Below are 20,516 nucleotides of genomic sequence, written 5' to 3' on the forward strand. Positions count from 1 at the left end.
CTCTTTCTCCCTTTCTCTCCCTTTCTCTCTCTCTCTCTCTCTCTCTCTCTCTCTCTCTCTCTCTCTCTCTCTCTGTTGCTCTCTGTGTCGCTCTCTCTCTTTCTCTTTCTCTGTCTCTGTCTGTCTCTCTCTTTCTTTCTCTCTCATTGATGACTCAACCCAGAGCTTTTGCTCTTCATTACATCCCCAGGCCTTTTTAAATTTTTAAATTTTGAAAAAGGGTTTCACTAAGTCACTGAGTTGCCAAGGCTGAGCCTGAACTTGGGATCCTCCTGCCTCAGCCTTACAAGTACCTGAGATGACTAGCAGGCAGTGCCATGCCCAGCTGAGCTTCTCTCTCGAAGAATTCACAATCCAACAGGGAGGGGAGCAGACATTTAGCAACTAATGACAGCACAGGGTAAGATGAGCAGAGATAGAAGCACAGTCAGAGAACAGAAGTGCAAGAGTGAGTCTTTCTATTTAGGGTCCAAGCAAGGCAGGAGGAAGGGATAAGGCCTCAGCTGAGCCATCGGTGATGATTAGAATTTCTTTTGAAAGTGAAAAATGAATGTCATGACATATGCTTGTAACTCTGGCTAAGGTAGGAGAATCTCAAGTTGAGACAGCCTGGGCAACTTAGTGAGACACTGTCTCAAAATAAAATTTTAAAAAGGGCTAGGATATAGCTCAGTGCTGGAGGGCTTGTTTAACATGCATGAGGCTCTTGGTCCACTCTGGAACCATGCATGTGCGCATGCGCGCGCACGCGCGCGCATACACACGCACACACACACACACACGTAAAAAATGATGCATATTCCAAATCAAAGAAACAGTAAGTACAGAGGTATAAAATAGGAGGTGGCAAATTATGGTTCACGGACCCAGTGAGGTCCACTGCCTTATTTATAAGTGTAATTAGAACACAGCTATATTGATTCATTTGTGATTGAGAGCTATTTCTATACCCGGGCAGCAGAGCTGAGTGGTTTGGCCTGCAAAACCAGAAGTATTTTACCATCTGGCCCATTACACAAAATGTTTGCCAACTCTCCACATAAACAACATGGCTGAGCTCAACACTGTTCCATGTTGCACGAAAGAACTTGCTGAGTCCAAACCAAGCACTGTTCCACACCTCTTCACTCCTCTAATATCTCCACAGCTAGTGAGGTGCCACCACAAACTGCCTGCTTAACTTTGGAGACATTTCCTTGTTCTACTGATGCCCTGGGTCCAGAATCACCGAGATCAACTAGTCAGTTGATACTTGCACTTTTCCTCACGGCAGACAGATGAGTACCACAGGGACAGGCCCTCTTTCCATGCTACATCAAAGGGACATGTGGCATTATGCTAATGCACCTCACAGGGATGAGTAGGAGGACAATTCTCAGAATAGTACATAATTTTATTATTGTGGTGTGGGGAATGTTGGCACCATAATTGGGATTGGCTATAAAAAGGTATTTATTTTTCATTACAGATCCATGGAATTATTGCCATTTCTCTGAATAGTGCTCTCTTTGTTTGTTTCAGTATTTCTAAATTTGAAGAGCGATGCTGTTTTCTTTATGTGCTTCACAATTCTGATGACTTCCAAATCTATTTCTGTACAGAACTTCACTGTAAAAAGTACGTATTTGTCACTCTGTGTGAAAAAAGGCTATTCAGACTTGGTCATTATTTTCAGTTAATGAGTGAGCATGTAGCTCTTGTGAAGAATTCATGGCTATGTACTTACAACATATTTTACTTGGCATGGCATGGTGGTGTGTGCCTGTAGTCCCATCTACTTGGGAGACTGAGGCGGGAGGATTGCTTACGTCTAGGAGTTTGAAGCCAGCCTGGGCAACATAGTGCGAGCCCCATCTCAAAAAATATTTTTTAACTTGGGCTGTTTTTATGATGTGGTATGATGTGTAATCAGAGAACTTTTAGAGGGGCTCTCTATAATAAGCTTTATCTTATTAATAATTTTTTCTTCCACAAATAAAACATTAACCAAGACTTACTGGTTAACTATTAAATATTATACCTGATTTTAAACGTGTTCCATTTTTATATATGTTCACCAGAATTTTCATTCTTGAATTATTTTGAATACTTTTACTATGGTCTATAACAGTGAGTCTTAACCCTGGCTTGCATTAAAATCACTTGGTGAACCTTTAAAAAAATACCTAGGAGCTGGGGGTGTATATCAGTGGTAGAACAAGCCCTTCACATGCAAAGCCCTATGTTCATTACCCCCCGACACACACATATACACACACTACAGAAAGTACCTGGCCTTTATCCTCAGACTAATTATGTTGGATTGTCTTGTGGAGGCACAGCCTGGGATAAGAGCCAATGATCTGATTTACACCAATAAAACAGATAATTCAAAAATCAATGGACTGCACTGTATGCTTGAATTAACCACCCTGAGTACTCCCCCAACTTTGAACATACTTATTCCATCATTCTTGCCACTTTCTGGAGAAGTTCTGGAAGTCCTCTTTTGTAAATATCTTTATGAGGTGTGATAAAAAATGCTATGAATGCTGCTGCCAAGTTCCATCTAATGGAAAGGCAGACTTGTAAAAAAGAAAAATAAAAAGATTACTGTGTCTCCTCATCCACACTGTTCACTGGTTCTGGCACTGTGACACTTCTCGCGGTTCCCCGAAGTCAAAATGACCATGAAAGGAAAATGTTTTAAATTGACTTAGGGTATCAAGACAGCCACAACTGTCTGACTAAAGGCAGGGGAAAGAGGACTTCCGGAACTGCTTCAGAAAGTTGCAAGAATAATGGGATAAGTATGTCTGAAGTGATGCAGCGTATTTTGAGAAGGATTCATGGTTTGCATCTTTTACTATAATACAGTTTTTAAAAATATTCACTGTCTTTTTCAATCCTACCACATATGTCTCCCTTGATTTGACTAGTAGAGAAGTGAATGACAATGTAGAAGGTAAAATACAGATGAAAGCCAGTTTGGACTTAAATTGTACTGGGGGTTATTTTACTCAAATAATCACCATTTGACCCCATTATAAATGACTGATATCCTGTCTACAATATGCAGTCATTTGTTTTTATTTTGGTGCAAAAAAAAGATTTAATCCACAGTTCTTGGCTAGGGTTTTATCACAAAATATATGGTAGAAAGAGTTGGGAATGAAAAAGAATTCCTAGCTTATGTGTGGTCTAACGTTGGGCTAACACTTAAATTCTCAAGGCTATTCATTTGTTTCTGTGATAATTACAGCAAAGATTTCTGGAGTGCTTACCTTTAACCTAGTATTTATTTTAATCTTCAGTGAAACCGTATTATGTAGGTAGGATTAATATCTTAATGGAAAAAAAAATAAAACTGAGAGTTTAGCTAGCTTAAAACCATATCATCAATAATCACAAAATTGGGGCTTTTAACCAGAAACCTGTGACTATATAATTCAAGCCCTGAAAATTTATACTGAGCTAATGTCCCACTGAGTTATATTCTACCTAGAGATGTTCATACTGAAAATATTTGGAATAGTGGCTGATGCGTGTTTTTATCTTTGAATTTAAAGCTTGTGTTTAAAGCAAGATTTTTGAAAACTTCTTTTATGTTTTTCTTCCTCTTGGTTGAATTTTCTTCTGTTTGAAGTCATCATGGTATTTAATCCTCTTTAGAACATTCTGTTATCCCAGTCAAGCCTGGCAAATTTTTTTTTCTTGTTACTGACCATGTAGAAGGAAAGGAAGAGTAGGAAGCAGGCACTACATGTGAGCTCCATAAATAGGCCCTGCACTTTAAAACAGACTCTGGTCACTGTCATGTTGCCAATGGCTAGGACAGTTCTTGATCCTAGTAGATACTCAATGAGTATTTGTTGGATGGATGATGGATGGATGGATGGATGGATGGATGGATGGAAATGAAGTACAAAGATGGGAATGCTCTGAGGTGTGTTAGTAAACTCCTTGTCACACTAAAATTTATTGTGCCCTTGGGCTATCCTTGCACAGTGTGACCTGCCTGTGAGATCACCAGTCCTTGTTTGTAGTACTTCCCTTACTTTACATATGTAAATCATAGGTATCCTGTCTCAAGGACTAGGCTCCAAATAGGGAGAAAATCTCTTGCTCTAGTTATATTGCTTGGCTCTAAAATGATCTCCAGAAATAAAACTTTATAAGAGTTCCTGAAGAAAAATGTTCATCATCAAAAGAGAGGTGGCTCTGTCACTAAAATATATGCAAGCCAGCCTTTCCTGTTCACATCAGTATTTCACAGACTGTCTTTATGGGACAGTTCATGTATAATACTGAAGTGCTCAGGTAGAGGACTTAGTAACTGAGATCAAATATTACATTGGCTAAATAGTCACCTCCAAATTTAGAGACAATAAATACTTTGGAATATTAGAATATAGTTATTTTTATGTTTTTAAGTAATAATAGGCCCAGCAAAACAGCACTAGCTAATATTTGTAAGTGTACTATGCTAAGCACTTACAAATATTACTCTAAATTATCTTCACAATAGCCTAAGAGATAGATACATACATATTCCCTGCGTTATAATTAAAGGCACAGAGAAGCGGAGGGCCTTGCCTAAGATCACGCAGATACTCTAAGATCACATAGGTCCTAGTAATCTTGGTCTGATATCCAGGTCTACATTGGTGACATTTCTGTGACCCTGTGCAGCCTCATTATTCTATAATCTATTATATTATACTTGTTTTAAGTAAGGCATTAGATTGGAAATGTCTAGAAAATCCTACCAATCTGGGTTTTCTTTTTGAAAAAAAAAAAAAAAACTACATTTTTTGGGCATTGATCCTGATAGTTCATTACCTAATTGTAGAGACTCTCTTAGGTCTCAGTTTTTGCTCTGATGTCACTTTGGGTTGTACCTGCTTTTACCGACAACCCCCAAATGAAATGGTTCGATTTAAGATTTTTCAACTTTATGATGGTGTGAAAAAGTACGTATTCAGCAGAGAAACTGTGCTTCAAATTTTGACCCTTCCCCAGGCCAGGGCTACCCACTATCATACTCTGTCAATGCTGGACGACAGCCGCGAGCCACCCTTGCAGCCAGCTACCAGAGCACAAGGGGGAGCAAGCAATAACTTGCACTGGATCATCTTGCCAGCACCTTGGGGATACAAGTATTCAATAAATTATATCAGATATCCCGTACTGTTATAAAATAAGCTTTGTTTGAGATTTCTTTGCCCAGCCATCTGGGAGTAGAAGTGCTCTGAGCACACTAAAGGTGGATTAAGCTGAGCGAGGACGTTTGGCCAGTGATGTATATTAAGCGCATTTTCTGTTGTGATTTTCAACTCAGGATGGGTTTATTATACGTGTTATGGATGCTGCCTGTCATTGTAGGTTTTTTGAAATGGTGAACACCATCACCGAAGAGAAGGGCAGAGGTGTGGAGGAAGGAGACTGCGAAGGTGATTCCCTGGAGGTAACGACTGGTTTTACTACTTGATCTACAAACTTACCCTGTGGCTGATTTTTTAAAAATACTTAAAGCTTCGCTGAAGGAACCAATGGAGGTGGGGTTTCTAGGCTGTGTGAACGATGGTGAGGGATGGAGGGGTTCAGCAAGAATCTAAATGTTCCCATTAATGTTTCAACCAACTTCTGGAAGGCCTTTGGTTTTGTTTGTTTTTAAAAAAACAAAAAAAAAAAGAAAAGGCTACAAAGGAAACAGTGGTGAACTCTTCCTCAGGGTACTGTGCTTTGGGCATTTTACTTATCCGATAGTAATTGCTTCATCCTTGGTGTGTTGATTACCCTCAGTGCTTGGGCCACTGTGCCCTTTCACATTTCCTTCTCTCCCCTGAGCTATGTGCAGTTCCGACACACAAAAACTCAGTGAAGATTCAGGATGTTAGGCCCCGCTGTGGCCCGCAGTGGTATACTGCGCAGAAAACCTGGAAGGTCGGTAAAATAAAGGGAGGATATAATCACAGACACCCTGCATGTTGTTTCTCTCAACCAGAATCCTTTTTACTTGTGTCTCACAAACATAACGCATTATGAGTACCTGCTTTTAGCTTCTCTGCCACCTGTAAAGAAGAGCCTTCCACCACTGCGAGGATCCATGCTGGAGTGTTTTCAGGGTGCTGACCAGCATGCCAGCATGGCCAGTGTGTGAAGGATGACACTTCTCCAGACATGACTGCAGACCACCGTTTTCTCCAAGTTCGTCCCGGTGTTTGATTGAGATAGTGCTCTGTGTCCAAGTTTGTTAGCCCATTTGGGCTGCTACAACAAAATACTATAAACTAAGGGATGCAAACAACAAAAATTTATTCCTCGCCCTTCTGGAGGCTGAGACGTCCAAGGTGCCAGCATTCTGGACCTGGCAGGGCCTGTCCACATAGATGGCACCTTCTTGCTGTCCTCGTATGATAGATGAGATGGGCTGGCTCTTTGTGGTCTCTTTAATGAGACCATGGTGCTGTTCATGAGGACTCTGCACTCATGATCTATCACCTCCCCCAACCCCCCCATACCATCTCCTTGGGGATTCGGGTTTCAACATGTGACCATTGGGAAGACATAGGTATTCAGATCATAGCACAAAATAATACCTAAAATTACATTGTTAGGGTTAAAGTGAAATTGAAGGAACTATAGAGTATCAGCTTGATTGGTCTACTTATTTATCAGATCACTTTGATAATGTCATTCTACACACTGAACTTCCTGTAAAAATACCAAATCAGTAGGTAGGGTGACAGTTGAGGGAAAATTTATGCAGTAACCAATTATTAACTGTTTATAGTTAAGTTCTATAGTTATCTAGTAGTTGTTTAGCTCTGATATTCTTAGGTAAGCCTAAACATTTCCATTAAGTTATAAAAAGATGATAGAACTAATTTGGAAAAAAATACTTTTCCCATGTATTAGTTTGATGTTTATAGAAGTAATTAATAATACTTCTTATTTGTGTGTTTTATATTTATAATTTTATATTTTTTTACTTAAGATATCCTTGGGAACTAGATCTCTTAACTCCTACTTCAAAGCTCCTTTGACTATACCTCATTATCCCTATTTTTGTTTGTGTTAAATTTAGTATCACTTGGTACACAGCAATTTCCAGGATAAAAGATAATGAGAATGAAACATTTCTGTCAGTGATAATATAAAATTATGAGGGGGTTAGACTGGAAAATCCATTAAATCTTCTGCAATGTCATATAATGCTGGGTTCTTTCTTATAAAAAACAAAACAGCAATATCTGTCCTTTATTTTGTTTCCATCTTTGAGGGATTAAATGTGCTGTGCCAGAAATATTCACAGCAGAGGCAGGCAATGGTAACTATGTCAGGCAAGATTGACTTTTGTAATTGATTGAATCAATGGTGTGGGGACCCCCACCTAGGGACTAGTTTAACCATATGCAAACAGCTTTAATTGCCTTAGAATTTGTGATGAATTTGGCTAGGTGATTTTTCCAAGCTTCATTCTCCTTCATGTCAAGAGGAAAGTAGAGGGGCTGGGGCTAAGCTCAGTGACACAAGCGCCTGCTTGGCAAGCGCAAGGTCATGAGTTCAATTCCTGGTACCAAAAAAAAAAAAAAAAAAAAAGAATCAAGTAGATCATTAAAAAAAAAAAAAGCTATCAAGAGGATCCAGGATCAAGATTCTGTGATCCATATTTCAATAGCAATATATGGATTGGGTTTGGTCAGAGCATTTTCCTGAGTAGCTAATTATGTGACAAATGCCATGACCAACTAACTAATGAGAGAAATAGCAAGGTTTCTTCCCAGGGGTAGGTATCCAGAGGGTTCAGGTAAATCCACTGACTGCACAAAAAGCAGCTTATGCAATATTGCTCTGATTCATCAAAGTGCTCCTAACTGCCCTTCTCTGGTAAGTGCAGGAATACAATTCTTTTAATGTTAGAAAACATTCCTACACTTCTGTCCTTTGTGTTTGATCAGAGTAATTTAAAATCTGTGACACAGAATGACTTCTACAGTGTTCCTAATAGACTTTCTATCCTGTACAAAGAATTCAAGCATCCTTTTTTTTTAAGGGTGTGGGTTTAGTTCACCCTTTTGCCACAGTTAATGATATTGGCCATGTCTCTTTGTGGGTGTTCTGTTGGTGTAACATTATTGGACACTTAAGGTACTGTTCGGGGCTGGAGGATGTGAGATCCACCTAGCTCTTCCTCCCAATTTTCTTCCATAGCCATGCCAATGAGTTATTAAGCCTTAATCTATACTTTTGCATAATATATGATAACTCTCCATTATGTATTCAATAATGTTTCTTAGATATTTCTAGGTTTCCATTTATAATATTATCAATATGCTAAATAACTGGGTTGAAATGAATTTCTTATTTTCATTACCACCAACTGAACTCAAACTAACAGCCCATGAATGATATACCAAAAATACTTCCTCTATTTCCCATTTTTATACTCTAAACCAGAAGAATTACTTTAGAGATCATCTTTATATAATGATTGATATTTGTATACTAAATAATCATTCTCTAATCTTTACTATAATTGGAAGTGGAATAAAATTGCTTCAATACATACACCAGTTATTATTGAAGTTTTTGTGTACCTTGGCCCATGACAAAATAAAAGTGTTGGAAAAGACTTTTATATAGGAAAAGCTTTTATATAGGAAAAGCTCTTTAACATTTGTTTTGTTTTTTGAAGTACTGGGGATTGAACTCAGGTTTTCCACTGAGCTACATCCCCAACCCTTTTTTATTTCGAGACAGGGTCTCCTTAATTTGTTGAATTGCCCAGGCTGGGCTCAAACATGTGATCCTCCTGTCTCAGCCTCCCAGAGTACTGGGATTACAGGTGTGTACCACGAGGATGACTCTTTTAAACTACAAATTCAAAGCTAGTGCCTAGATTTTCTGGCATTTAAAAAACTTCTTAGAAGTCTCCGTTAGCATCTGTTTTTCCTTCTTCAGTAATAAAGTTTCTTTGAAGTGCTGTAATTGTGGGATGCCCTGGGCTCTGGATCTAATTTTGCCAGTACTCAGTTTTGTAAGTTTGGACAAAGTTCGTGCTCCCACTAGGTTAAGATGATTTCACGTCTGAAATTAGAGTTGAACAAAACAATCGCTAATGTCCTTTCCCAGGTTTAATTTTTAAAATAATTTTTCAAGAGTAGTACAAATTGTGCAAGGTTATTTCAATGATAGTTCACTATGACTTCGCAGAGTAATTTTGTTTTTGTACAGAGATGGTTCCATTGGATATAAGGCCATATATTTTGAGTGAAGGCTGTCTGTTCTCATGAAGGGTTGTGAACCTGCATTCTAAGTAATTTAGTGTCTTAGTAAATTTGAATTGCTCTCATCAAGCAGTTGATTACTGCTAGCCGTTAGGGTTTTAATACTTACTAGCTGTGGTCCCTGTTATCTTCTACCTACCCAGTACCCCATGCCAGACACCTCAGAGAAAGCTCTGCCCAGCGTCCTGTCCCTCATGCACCATCTTTCCTCCGGCCGTTTATGTCATGCTGTCTTCACTCCTCTGATCTCAGGTGTTTGTCATCCCTTATGTAGCCTGTCTGTCATCTTGGGGCGATTTCTCGCACAGAACTAATTCTGTGGCTCCCCAAATTAAAAACCATTTTTACTACTCTTTTTAGAAGGAGTTTTCTGCATTGTACAATGCCCTTAACCCTCCAGCTCTGACTTAGCATTTCCTCTCCACCCTGTCGTCCAGCATGCCAAATCCCTTCCCATTTCCGAACTGGCAGGCCTTGCTTTTCCTGCCTCTGGGCTTGACAGGCAGGTGCCCAACTCCACACCCTTTGTGGCTCTGTTCCACTTTGTGGCTGCATCTTTATTTTTTGAGTGCAGCTCAAGGGTCATTATTCTCTTTAAATCATTTCTCGGCTCCCTTTTTTGCCTTTCTCTGCGTCCCATGGCATGTTTGCACACTCCTCTGTCCTAGCACTGTGTTGTCCCTTGGTAGCCTGTCCTAGACTGTTAACATTCCAACCCAGGACCAGGGTCTCTTTCTGTCTAGTCACAGCAAGTCCTGTGGTGCCTGGGATCTAAGCAGAGGAACTTCAAAGAGAAGGCCTTGAAGGGTTCAAGTCAGTGAGTGACAAAACCTAGGTGCTTAAATATCTCCAACTGCGAAGAGAGAAACAGGATCTGAAAGGGCAGAGTAGATGCTGGGAACCTGGCTTGCTTAATCAATATTAAGTCAGTGAAAGACTGAATATCATAGTCAGGCTTTTTGTACAGATGCAGAACTGAACACCCACAGTTACCTCACTGTCTGCAAAAACATATCATTTAAAGTATGGTGTGATAGGAGTACCAATTTGCTATCCATCATTTGGTTGGGAGGGGAGAAGAAAAACTTTGCCTCTATCCACTTATGTTCTGTAGTTAGGGTCTGCAGATTAACCAACAAAGAGAAGTTAACAGGAGGAGACAGAGTTTATTCATCTACAGTGTTAAGTCAGTGGAAGCACCTTAACACATAAAGTAGCTCTGCAAACAGCTGGAGTTAAGTGTTTATGTATCACTGCAGATGGAAGAGGGGGGTTAGGACTTAGATGCAAAGCAGGTGGTTGGACAGTGAAGAAAAACAAATGGGAAGAAACAAGTGAAAAATACAAAAAGTTTTGATAGTTTCCCATGTGTGTGCTCATGATCCATCTAACTTGGTTTAAACTCCTGGAGAGGGGAATTTATGGAAACTGGATTTTCAGAAGGCTTTGCCTAAGTCAGCAAAAGAAGTTTAAATCAGGTTTTTTGGGGAGGGTTTTATAAATTTAATTTTTTTACTGCAGCTGCCCTTTGTTGAGATGTTTTCAGCCTAAAATACTCTTCATCCACATCAGTGGGTGTAAGTGGACCCCATTCACTCACTCAGCAAATATTTATTGGGTACCTATTGTGTGGTAGGCATCGCTCTGGATGCTCAGGATTCAGCAGAGAATAAAACAGAGAAAAATTCCTGCCCTCATTGGACTTGTATTCTAGTGAGAGGCAGACAATAAACAACACGAATAAGTAGAATGTATAGTGATCGGTGTTAAGGAGGAAAATAAAATAGACAGGGATGTAGGGATTCACAGTGTAACAGAGATGTGCAATTTTAAACAAAGAACTCAAGGAGGCTGATGAAGAAGGTCATCTTTGTAGGCCAAGACTGCAGCGCAGTGCTAGAGCGTTTGCCTAATGTGCCTGAGGTCCTGAGTTCCATCCTCTTGGCAGAGGAAGGAGTTCATACGTGAGTAGAGATTGGAGAAAGGAGAGATCTACCACGCTAGATATCTGTACCTGCTGTATTTGCCAGTCTATTAATGCTAAGGGCTATTAATCTTTTGGCATTTACACATTAAGGAGGCAGTACAGACTGAAAATTAACAAAACAGCCATTTGCATCCTTGAGGGGACTATTCATGTAATAAAATTAAGTCTAAAAAGAAAGTGCCACGCTTTTTCTATGGTGGACCTTTCTCTGTAGGCCCCTGGACAGGGCAAGGACTGAGTGAATCAGCATCTTGTTGTCTGACCTTGTCAATATCGTTGTCTTCCTACGCCCAATTCTCTTTCCACCACCAGTTTAGATTGTTCTGGGCAGGCAACAATAAAAGGATGGTTCTAGAAACATTCCCATCATTGCTTTGAAATACATTTGCTGTCTCCCTTAGCAACAACCTGATTTGCTAACCTATTGCCATAGAAATAGAATGCAAGATATATAAGCCGTGTAATTGTACTCTTTATTTTTTAAGGCCTCCCCTACTTTTATTCTGTATTTCCCCGTTAGACCTTGCTCCCTGCATGGTTGGCCCTGGCTCTGTTCTTGTTTTTCTGGAATGGACGATTCTCTGTTTTTATAGGCCAGACCAGCCTCCTGTCTCTTACACCGACCGTCCTTTCAATATCGCCTTTTTTATATTCATAACTTTACCTCAGAAGAAGAAGTCTGTGAGTGCTTTAGGTTCCCGAGGGAGACTGAAGTCTTAGCAGCCTCATCAGCATGTACATATTCCTGACCATGCTGTATACACATCCCTGTGGCAAACTGCTTCCAATCAAAATTAAACTAATACTGACTTTAAAGGTTGGTTTTTCACATCTTTTTAAAAAAGACTCTTATCCCATTTTCTATAGCCTGATTAATTAATTAAGGAAATAATTGCTCAACATCTACTGAAAGCCAGACACTGCTAAAGGAGGGCTCAAAGTCCAGGTTCGCAAAGAGCTCAGAGGCCCGGTGGGGATGCAGAGGAGTGGGAAAGAGGAGGCAGAGTGGTGCGCGCACAATAAAGGTGAGCAGGCCTTGGAAGCCCAGCAAAGCCTAGCCCTGCTCTCGAGGGTCGGGTGACAGTTCAGGAAGCCTCTGGAGCTTGGTGTTGAAGCATGTGGTGGAATTCTGTGGGTAGAAAAGAGCACAGCAGTCTAAGGAACTGCCCTGAGAGTTCCTCAGAAAGAGGAGCTGGACGAGAGAAAAGGCAGCAGAGGTGATGATAGGATCCTGATGGGCATTCATGCATGCCAAGGAGTTTATATTTTATCCTGAAAGCAGCAAGAAGCCAGGAAGCACTGAGGATAAAGCTGTGACGTGCAGTTTTGAGATTTCCAGAGGGAGAACCTCATAGCATGTGTCAATCAATTTAATATAGGGAGTAAAGGAAAGGAAAGAATAGAATCCAAGAGGACAATGGTTATCAGATGTCTGCTTGCAAAGGAGTGGAAGCTCAGTGGATATTGACACATCTGCTGAAATATCTTCATAAAATGGGTGTTTGGAAAAACAGTCAGTTTGCAAGCTCTTCTGCAGTAATACAGTTTCCATACAGCATTCTTAGTGGAAAGAACATAAAATCTTAACTCTTAGAATTTGGTCTTAAACCATAACTTGGACATTTTTAATGGAAAAGATTATTTCTAATGTAATATCTTATAAGTTGAAGGTAATCAGAGACCCTCTTTACTATAACAAGACTTGTTATGGCAGTCAAATGAGATAAGTTTTTGAAAGTGTGTGGTATTTTCTTTTAAAATTATAAAGTGCTATTCTAATAGCAGGTGGTGGCAATTCTAAGTTCAGTGTGTATGGGACACATAGCAAAATGGAGCTTCTCCATTAATGGTCCTTGCTGGTCTAGCACACACAGGTTAGCATTGCAGAAGGCTGGACCACAGGAGCTGGTTGAGTCTTAGGTTTCTGCAGGTGGCTTGTTTGAAGTATTTTTACTGCCTCTTCGGAGGAACCCAGGTTTATCCTGGCAAATTGCTTAACTCTGGCAAATTGCTAACAAATCTCTGCTGTCTATTCCTTTCCCCTGCAAACCTTCTTGGTCACCTGCTTTGGACAAGGTCATCTTCAGCATTAGGTTACATTAGGTAACCAAGATAGGTGTGCTCGCTAACATACATACCCCTGGGTGCCTTGGGTGGATGCTGTGTAACCACCAAAAGAGCAGTCACCTCCCTCCAGAGCGTGGCCTTTGTACTGAGCCTCAGCAGGGTCTACGATAGGGAGGCCAGGGCTCATGGCGTCCCCACTACCACCACTGCCTTCTATTTGGGCTCCTGCAGCAAACAAATAAGTTGGAGCTCGTACCTACATGTTCCAGTGTCCCTACAGACGGTCTGATTAGCCACTTGTGTGGATAATTAACCCCTTTTATCTCTGCCACCTTTTGTAAGTCCTCATTTTGTCCTTAGTATTTTGTAGTTTCCCTATATCATATCTGAGTGTTGGTTTATTTTTTTATCTTTCCTAGTTAGGGCTCAATTTCTAGAAATTCCATTTGATTCTGTCTCAAATCTCACCAGTCTTTTTTGGACTAGTGTATCCTTTCTTATTTTAAAAATGTCTTATTTTATATCTCTGTTAAGCTTACACACCTACAGTTTCTGATTTATGAACTTTTGAGGATTTGTATTTGTCAGATCGATTCACTGTTGGTAAATTGGTCCCTTTTATATTTTAAGTTTTGGTTATTAGCTCAAATTCAGTGATACACAATCAGTGAGAAATCTGAGTAGCTAGTGTGAAGGGCGTATCCCATTAAAATGTTTATACCTTGTTTCCCCAGCCACTGCAGGGATATGGAGGCTCAAGAGCATTAGAAGGATTATAATAAGTGTACATATGAATTTCACACAGCATGAGAGTCAACTGAACATATTCAGGGAAGATTTATTTTCCCATCTGGCTCTGGCTAAGACAGATTGGCATTCTCTCCATCCCCCAGGGCAATGGGCTTGTTTTTCTAATGTGTACCTCACTTGGTTGTACTCCTTCCAGGGCCGGTTTTGTGTGTTCCAGCTCTTCCCTGGCTGTAGGCACTAACTACCTTTTCTATGCCCTCATGGATGTTAAGACTCAGATCCCGGATGAGAGGTCAGGAAAGTATGGCCCAAGAGCCAAATGCAGCCTTTTCTTTGCTAAGTAAAGTTTTATTGGAGCACAGCCATGTTCATCTGTGTCTATACCTATGGGGCTGTTTCCACCCTACCCTACTGACAGGATTAAATAGTTGCTACAACAACTATATGGCCTATGAAGTTGGGAATATTCGCTATCTGGCCCTTCACACAAAGATTTTACAAACTGTTGCCCTGGAACAATGAAATTTAAAACCCCACCTTCATCTCCTCCCAACGCCCTTTGGTCTGCAGGAGCCTCAGTTCTCATGATTTCCTTCTAGGATCTTTTGCCTCTTTATTTCTAGTTCCTGTAGTCACTTTTACTTGTTTGTGGGCCTGGCAAAGCACTCCTAAGTGTATCTATTATATTTTACCTACGTGTAGTTAGCAGGAAGGCTTATAGGTTTCTGTTCCATTCTTTTGCCAAAACCACAGCATCCTGTCTTTGTCTCTGGCTAGTAACAGATTATTTTTCTTCTATTTTCTTAACTTGAACATTGTTTAACTTGTTTATTTTAAGATTCTTTTCTAAAGAAATTCTTTAAGGTCATGAAAAATTTTATCTACATAACTATATCGGATTTGATATATAATACCTTTTTCTCATTTTTTAATTATTTTATGATTCTTATGATATCTTTTTAAGCCATTGATTATCTTAAAGTAAGATAAACTTTGTTATTATTTTCAAAATATTCTGTTTTCAAAGATACTGGCCTTTTTGGCGTGTGCTCTTTAGAATTTTTCTCTGTAGCCTAATGTGTGATCAATTATAATATAGCTTTCATCTATGCAGAGATATTTTTTAGATTAAACTTATTAATTGTACTATTATCTATTTCTAGAAGAGCTCTGTTATATACCTACTACAGTTTATAATTGTCTATTTTTCTTCGTACTTTTATCACTTCTTTATATATTTCAAGGCTAAAAATCTATAACTATAGTCCTCCCCATGGATTATTTATCAGTATTAATGTTAAGTCTTCTGGCTTATAAGTATTAGAAGTCTATATCTATCTGTATCATTTTTAAAGGGTCAACCCAGATCCTTCTGTGAGCTGAATCTAACTTTAGGCTACCAGGTTTTTTTTTTGTTTTTTGTTTTTTTTGTTTTTTCTCCGGTACTGGGAACCGAACTCACGACCTTGAGCTTGCCAGGCAGGCGCTTTGCCACTGAGCTAAATCCCCAGCCCCTAGGCTACCAGTTTTACACTCCATAAAATGCAGATACCAGGAGGAGCTTGTTCTTATTATCTCTCCTGCTGGTCTGTAGTTTTACACTGGGTTTCTACAGGGACATAACTTGATCATCCAATAGTCCTAAATGCTACAGTTCCAGTCCAAGACAAAAACATACCTTTCTGAATGACTCCTCCAAGTCTGAGGTAGTCTCTATGAAATGTTCTTTGTACCCCCTTTTACTTTAATCCAATTTTCCATATATGCCTGACATGTTTGACATTTGGGGGTTCATGGCTATAGATACATTCTTTCACATCAAAGGTAACTTTTCATCTTTTAAAGTCTTTTTGGGTCTTGGGAACCTGGGGGTGAAGTAAAAATAATCCTTTGTTATCATCAACTAATCAGACCTTATAATTTTTTCCTTACTCAAGTTGTTTCAGTGATTTTATTCTGAAGGCACAATATAAAATACTATACTGAAAGTTGAATAACAAGAGGAAGATTGATTAGCTGTGATAGATCTTGGTAGCTATTGATGCCAATTATATACACCTTCAGAATCAATGAAAAACAGAACCAAATAGTGTGATGACCTCAAGTGGGCTTTTATAGATTAACTGTGTAGCTCCTACTGTATTTATAACATATATTCCATCATAAATGTGAACAGACTGTCTGCTTTATGTTGAGAGTTTGTCTTTATTTATTTATTTATTTTGGTGCTTGAAGCTGTTGTTTGAACCTTATCTCATTGTCTCACTTGTTAAAGCCACATGATAAAATAAACAGTACCTTTGGCAAAACTTGATATTGGAATGTTGACCGCAACTAATGTTTCAATCTTCCCTCCCCCTTTTCTCTCCAATAGTATGACTATGAATATGATGAAAATGGTGACAGAGTTGTTTTAGGAAAAGGCACTTATGGAATAGTCTACGCAGGTCGGGACTTGAGCAACCAAGTCAGAATTGCTATTAAAGAAATCCCTGAGAGAGATAGCAGGTACGGTAATTGTAGCAAATAAAAGTTGTTTTTTTGTTGAAAGTACATTGCTTTGCTGATAGCATTTTAGAAAATACTTGGTGATATTTGAATTAATGAAACTGTCTGAAAAGTCCATTACGTTAATCAATTCTGTCTCAGGTTTATCTCCTGCATGGTGCAGTGATTCAAATGAAAAACATTGGTGGGAAAAACCCTGGTAGGGAAGGACAGGCTCTCAAAGATTAGAAGAGAGAGCGGTCCTATGTGTATTGGGCTTAGGTGATGTAGGATAAAGGTGCTTTATTATATGGGTAGATGGAGAATAAGCTGTATCACAAGTAGGTTTCCAGTCCAGCATATAAGGAGCTTGGAAGTTGTCATTCCATCCTAACAAGTGAATAGCTGAACAAGCTTAAAAATCAACAGCTCCTTTAGGATCCATTGGTGAAAGACAGGAAGCTGCCCCCCAAACTGGAAAGACAGATGAATATGGAAAGTCATAACTTACTGGAGTGGAAATCTGTGAGCAAAAACCCCCAGGGGAAACGGTGCTGGGTAGAAGTCCTGCACTGCAGCTCATAAATTGCTAGAAGCTCAGTATGAACAAGTCCGAGAATTGAGAATCCATGGGGGACCCAGTCAGGGAGGGACTGCATTTTGTGAATTTTACCTATGAAGCTCTGCCAGGTCATCCTAGTGGATATTAGAGAAAAATCACCTTGTGCTTCTAGCAAGGAGCAAAGACAAAAGCATTTTTTAAATATGCAAGATCATTTTATTCTTCTTATCAAAGTTTGCCCTCAGAGGATACTATTTTAGCAGAGGTTAACTAAACTAGTGGAAGGAAAATGCCATACTCTAAGCCCCTTCTAGCCATCCTGTCCCACCTAAAGAGATAAAACTAAGAAGCCCTTGTGAAGTTCACAGCCCAGGAACACAGGCTAAGATCCACAGTCTAATCCTAGAACTACAGAACCCTTCTCTCACCCTCACCTCAGCACCACATTACTTAAGGGCCTGTTTTCTGCTATTCTTTGACTTTGTACATTAGGTCTTCCTTTCAGCCAAAAAAAAAAAAAAAAAAAAAATTACAAGACACACTAAAAGACAACACAATTTGAAAATTTTAGCAAGTAGTAGAACCCCAGTATTAGAACCCCAGTCAGACATGGAAAGTATGTTGGAGTTAGCAGACTTGTAATTTTTAAAAATTACAATTATTAGGCTAAAGGTTCTAATGGAAAAAGTAGATAGCATACAGAAACAGATGTCTAGGTACATAAACTTCCAAAACTGAAAAGCAAGGAGAAAAAAGAATGGAAGGAAAGGAAGGAACAAAATAGCTAAGAACTGTGGGACAACTACAAAAGATGTAACATATGCTAATTGGGAAGGCCATCAGCAAAAGAGTGGAAGGAACAAAAGAAATATTTGGAGAAATGGTTCTAACCATACGTAGTTGAACCCTGCAGAAAATGGAATCATTTTTTGGAACAAAAAAGTTGTTCAGGAGTCTGAACAGCTCTAGTAACAATATTTTCTGCTGAACAGTATTATTTTCTTCTCTAGTCTTGTTCCTGATGATCTTTGTCTACAAGTAGCAATTTTCTCTTCTCTTAACCCCATGATTTCTGAGGCCTCATGTCTTTTCTTAAGTCTTCTCTCTGTGAGACAGAGCTTCTATAGTCAGTTTTGTATATTCTTCAGGTGTTGTGTGTTCAAAGTTTGAAAGACAAAGAATTGAATTATTTAGTGTTAATGTTATCCCTAATTGGCTAGATTTTAATGCAGGTTCCAGCATGGGCTTCTGCTGGATGCCCTCAAGCCACTCGTCTGAGACAGAGTGCCAGGGTGACATGGTCAGCCTTCCTTAGAAAGGACATGCCCTAAGTGCCCTGGGTCATGTCTCTGTCCAGTATCTCCACTTATAAGTCTACAAGCATCTCAAAGTTAACACAGCCAAAATGAAAACATGGTTTTTTATCTCCAGATGTGCTTTTCTCGAAGTATTCCCTGTGCCTGTTATCAATTATCAGCGCATCCAACCAACTGTTCACCTAAAACCCAACACTCATTTGGATTCCTCTCTTTCTCACATTTCACATGTACTCTTAAGTAGAAAGTTGCTCTGTTGTCCCATCTACTGTAATAATCCGAATCTTCCTACTCTTTCCCATCATCATGATTACACTACAGCGTAAGCCTTCAGAGCTCGCGTCCAACCCTAAATCCAGTCTCTGCAACCACCTCCTAATCTGTCTCTACGTTTACTCTTTCGTCTACCTTTAGTCCAGTCTTCCTTAGGGAGGTCATGGAAATCTTTCTGAAGCTCAAGTCACGTAATGTGGTGATAATTAAGTGTCATTATAGGTTCATCAGTTATAACAAATGCACAGTTCTGGTGGGGGAAGCTGGTAATGGGAGGGACTGTGCATGTGAATCAGAGTGGTTGGAAGAAAGAGGTCATAGCTTTAAGTACACTTTCCTAATTTATCCCTGGTTAGTTATTAATCCCAGGTTGGCTTTCTCAAACTCTAACATTCTACGCACTCCTGAACTATTTATTTCTATAAATATTCTACATCCAACTCTATATTACACTTAACTAGGGAGCTCTTAACCCATTTATGCTGAAGATTCCAATTTTTTAGAATTTTTACATGAAATTCATATATGTTACCTGGAAAAATTCAAGAAAAAGAATTTGAAGAGAAAAAAATGTATTATGTTCTCTTGTCATGAGCATTCCAAAAATGGAATGCTAGGCACTGCATGGTTGAAAAATCAGATGATCAAGCTTCACCTTCTGAAATTAGAGGGTGGACCTGGACCTTGGTACTCTTTAAGAAGCCGTCCGGGAATGGGTATGCTTAGTCAGTGCTGGAAACATTTGTCTGGAATGTTACCAGTGGAGATTTCACTCAGAAGGGGTGGTCTCCCAAAACTGATGGATGAATAGTTTTTTTCAAAGGTAAATGTGTACAAGTACCTCCATTTATCTATAGCATTTCTTTGTGGTTATAGCTAATTGAGAAGAAATAATAATTTTCATGTATTACTTAGAAAATCAGTTTATTAACTGGAACACATTATTGTTTCATCCTTATGTAGTGCTTGGTACTTAATATTTCATGAAGATTACTGGGTGTTCCAAATATTTTCCATATTGGAGCATAGCATTTATCCTTAGCTTAGCTGGACTTTGACTAGCGTTGCAAATTTTGAGCTATCCTTGATTTAAATGAGAGGCTGGGAATAGTTACCTTCACAGGATCTTAAATCTAAGCAGTCATTGTTTATTTTCAATAGACAGTCAGGAGATGGGAGTCCTTTGATTCAGAATAAACTGAGTTAATAACTTATTTCAGGATAATGATCTTAATTCCTGAATCTATACGTATAAGCACAGTACTTGCCGCTAATGCATATCAAAAGCAACAATGAAGGCCAGGGATGTAGCTCAGCAGCGCAGAGCCTACCTGGCAAGCATGAGGTTCTGAGTTCAATGCCCAGTACCAAAAAAAAAAAAAAAAAAAAAGATGAACTAGTGTCAGTGTGTTATGGAAGAAAGGAATTGGTAAATGTCTTCATAACTGAGAGTCATTACCCAAATATTTTATCGGTAACACTGTATATTAGTATTTCTTGTGTTACCTCATTCAAGCAATTATCAAAATGTTGCTATCTCTAACAATATCATGTTAACGAGATTAGTGTAATACCTGCCCTTTTCATTCCTGAAGCAGTTCTAAAGTAAAAAACAAATGACGAATATGTCTAAAACACAGGTTTTGCTGTTGTCATTGGCTGTTTTCTGAACAATAATATAAAGTTGTAAAAGCTTATTCAGGGGCCAAGGATGTAGCTCAGCAGCACAGTGCCTGCCTGGCAAATGCAAGGTCCTGATTTCAATTCTTGGTACTGAAAAAAAAACTTATTTGAATGAAATG

General features: G+C 39.2%; 1 protein-coding gene across 1 annotated transcript in view; it reads left to right on the forward strand.

Moving 5' to 3' along the window:
• Nucleotides 1–20,516, forward strand: part of Map3k5 (mitogen-activated protein kinase kinase kinase 5) — a gene marked incomplete in the record, with an annotated part of 214,421 nt that overhangs the window by 132,041 nt on the left and 61,864 nt on the right. The window contains 3 exon segments of the mRNA XM_005390462.2: nt 1,522–1,617; nt 5,365–5,446; nt 16,451–16,584. Of these exon segments, the coding sequence (XP_005390519.1) occupies nt 1,522–1,617; nt 5,365–5,446; nt 16,451–16,584 (312 nt within the window).

The sequence above is a fragment of the Chinchilla lanigera genome, unplaced genomic scaffold (assembly GCF_000276665.1).
Source record: "Chinchilla lanigera isolate Chin_1 unplaced genomic scaffold, ChiLan1.0 scaffold00038, whole genome shotgun sequence".
NCBI lineage: Eukaryota > Metazoa > Chordata > Mammalia > Rodentia > Chinchillidae > Chinchilla > Chinchilla lanigera.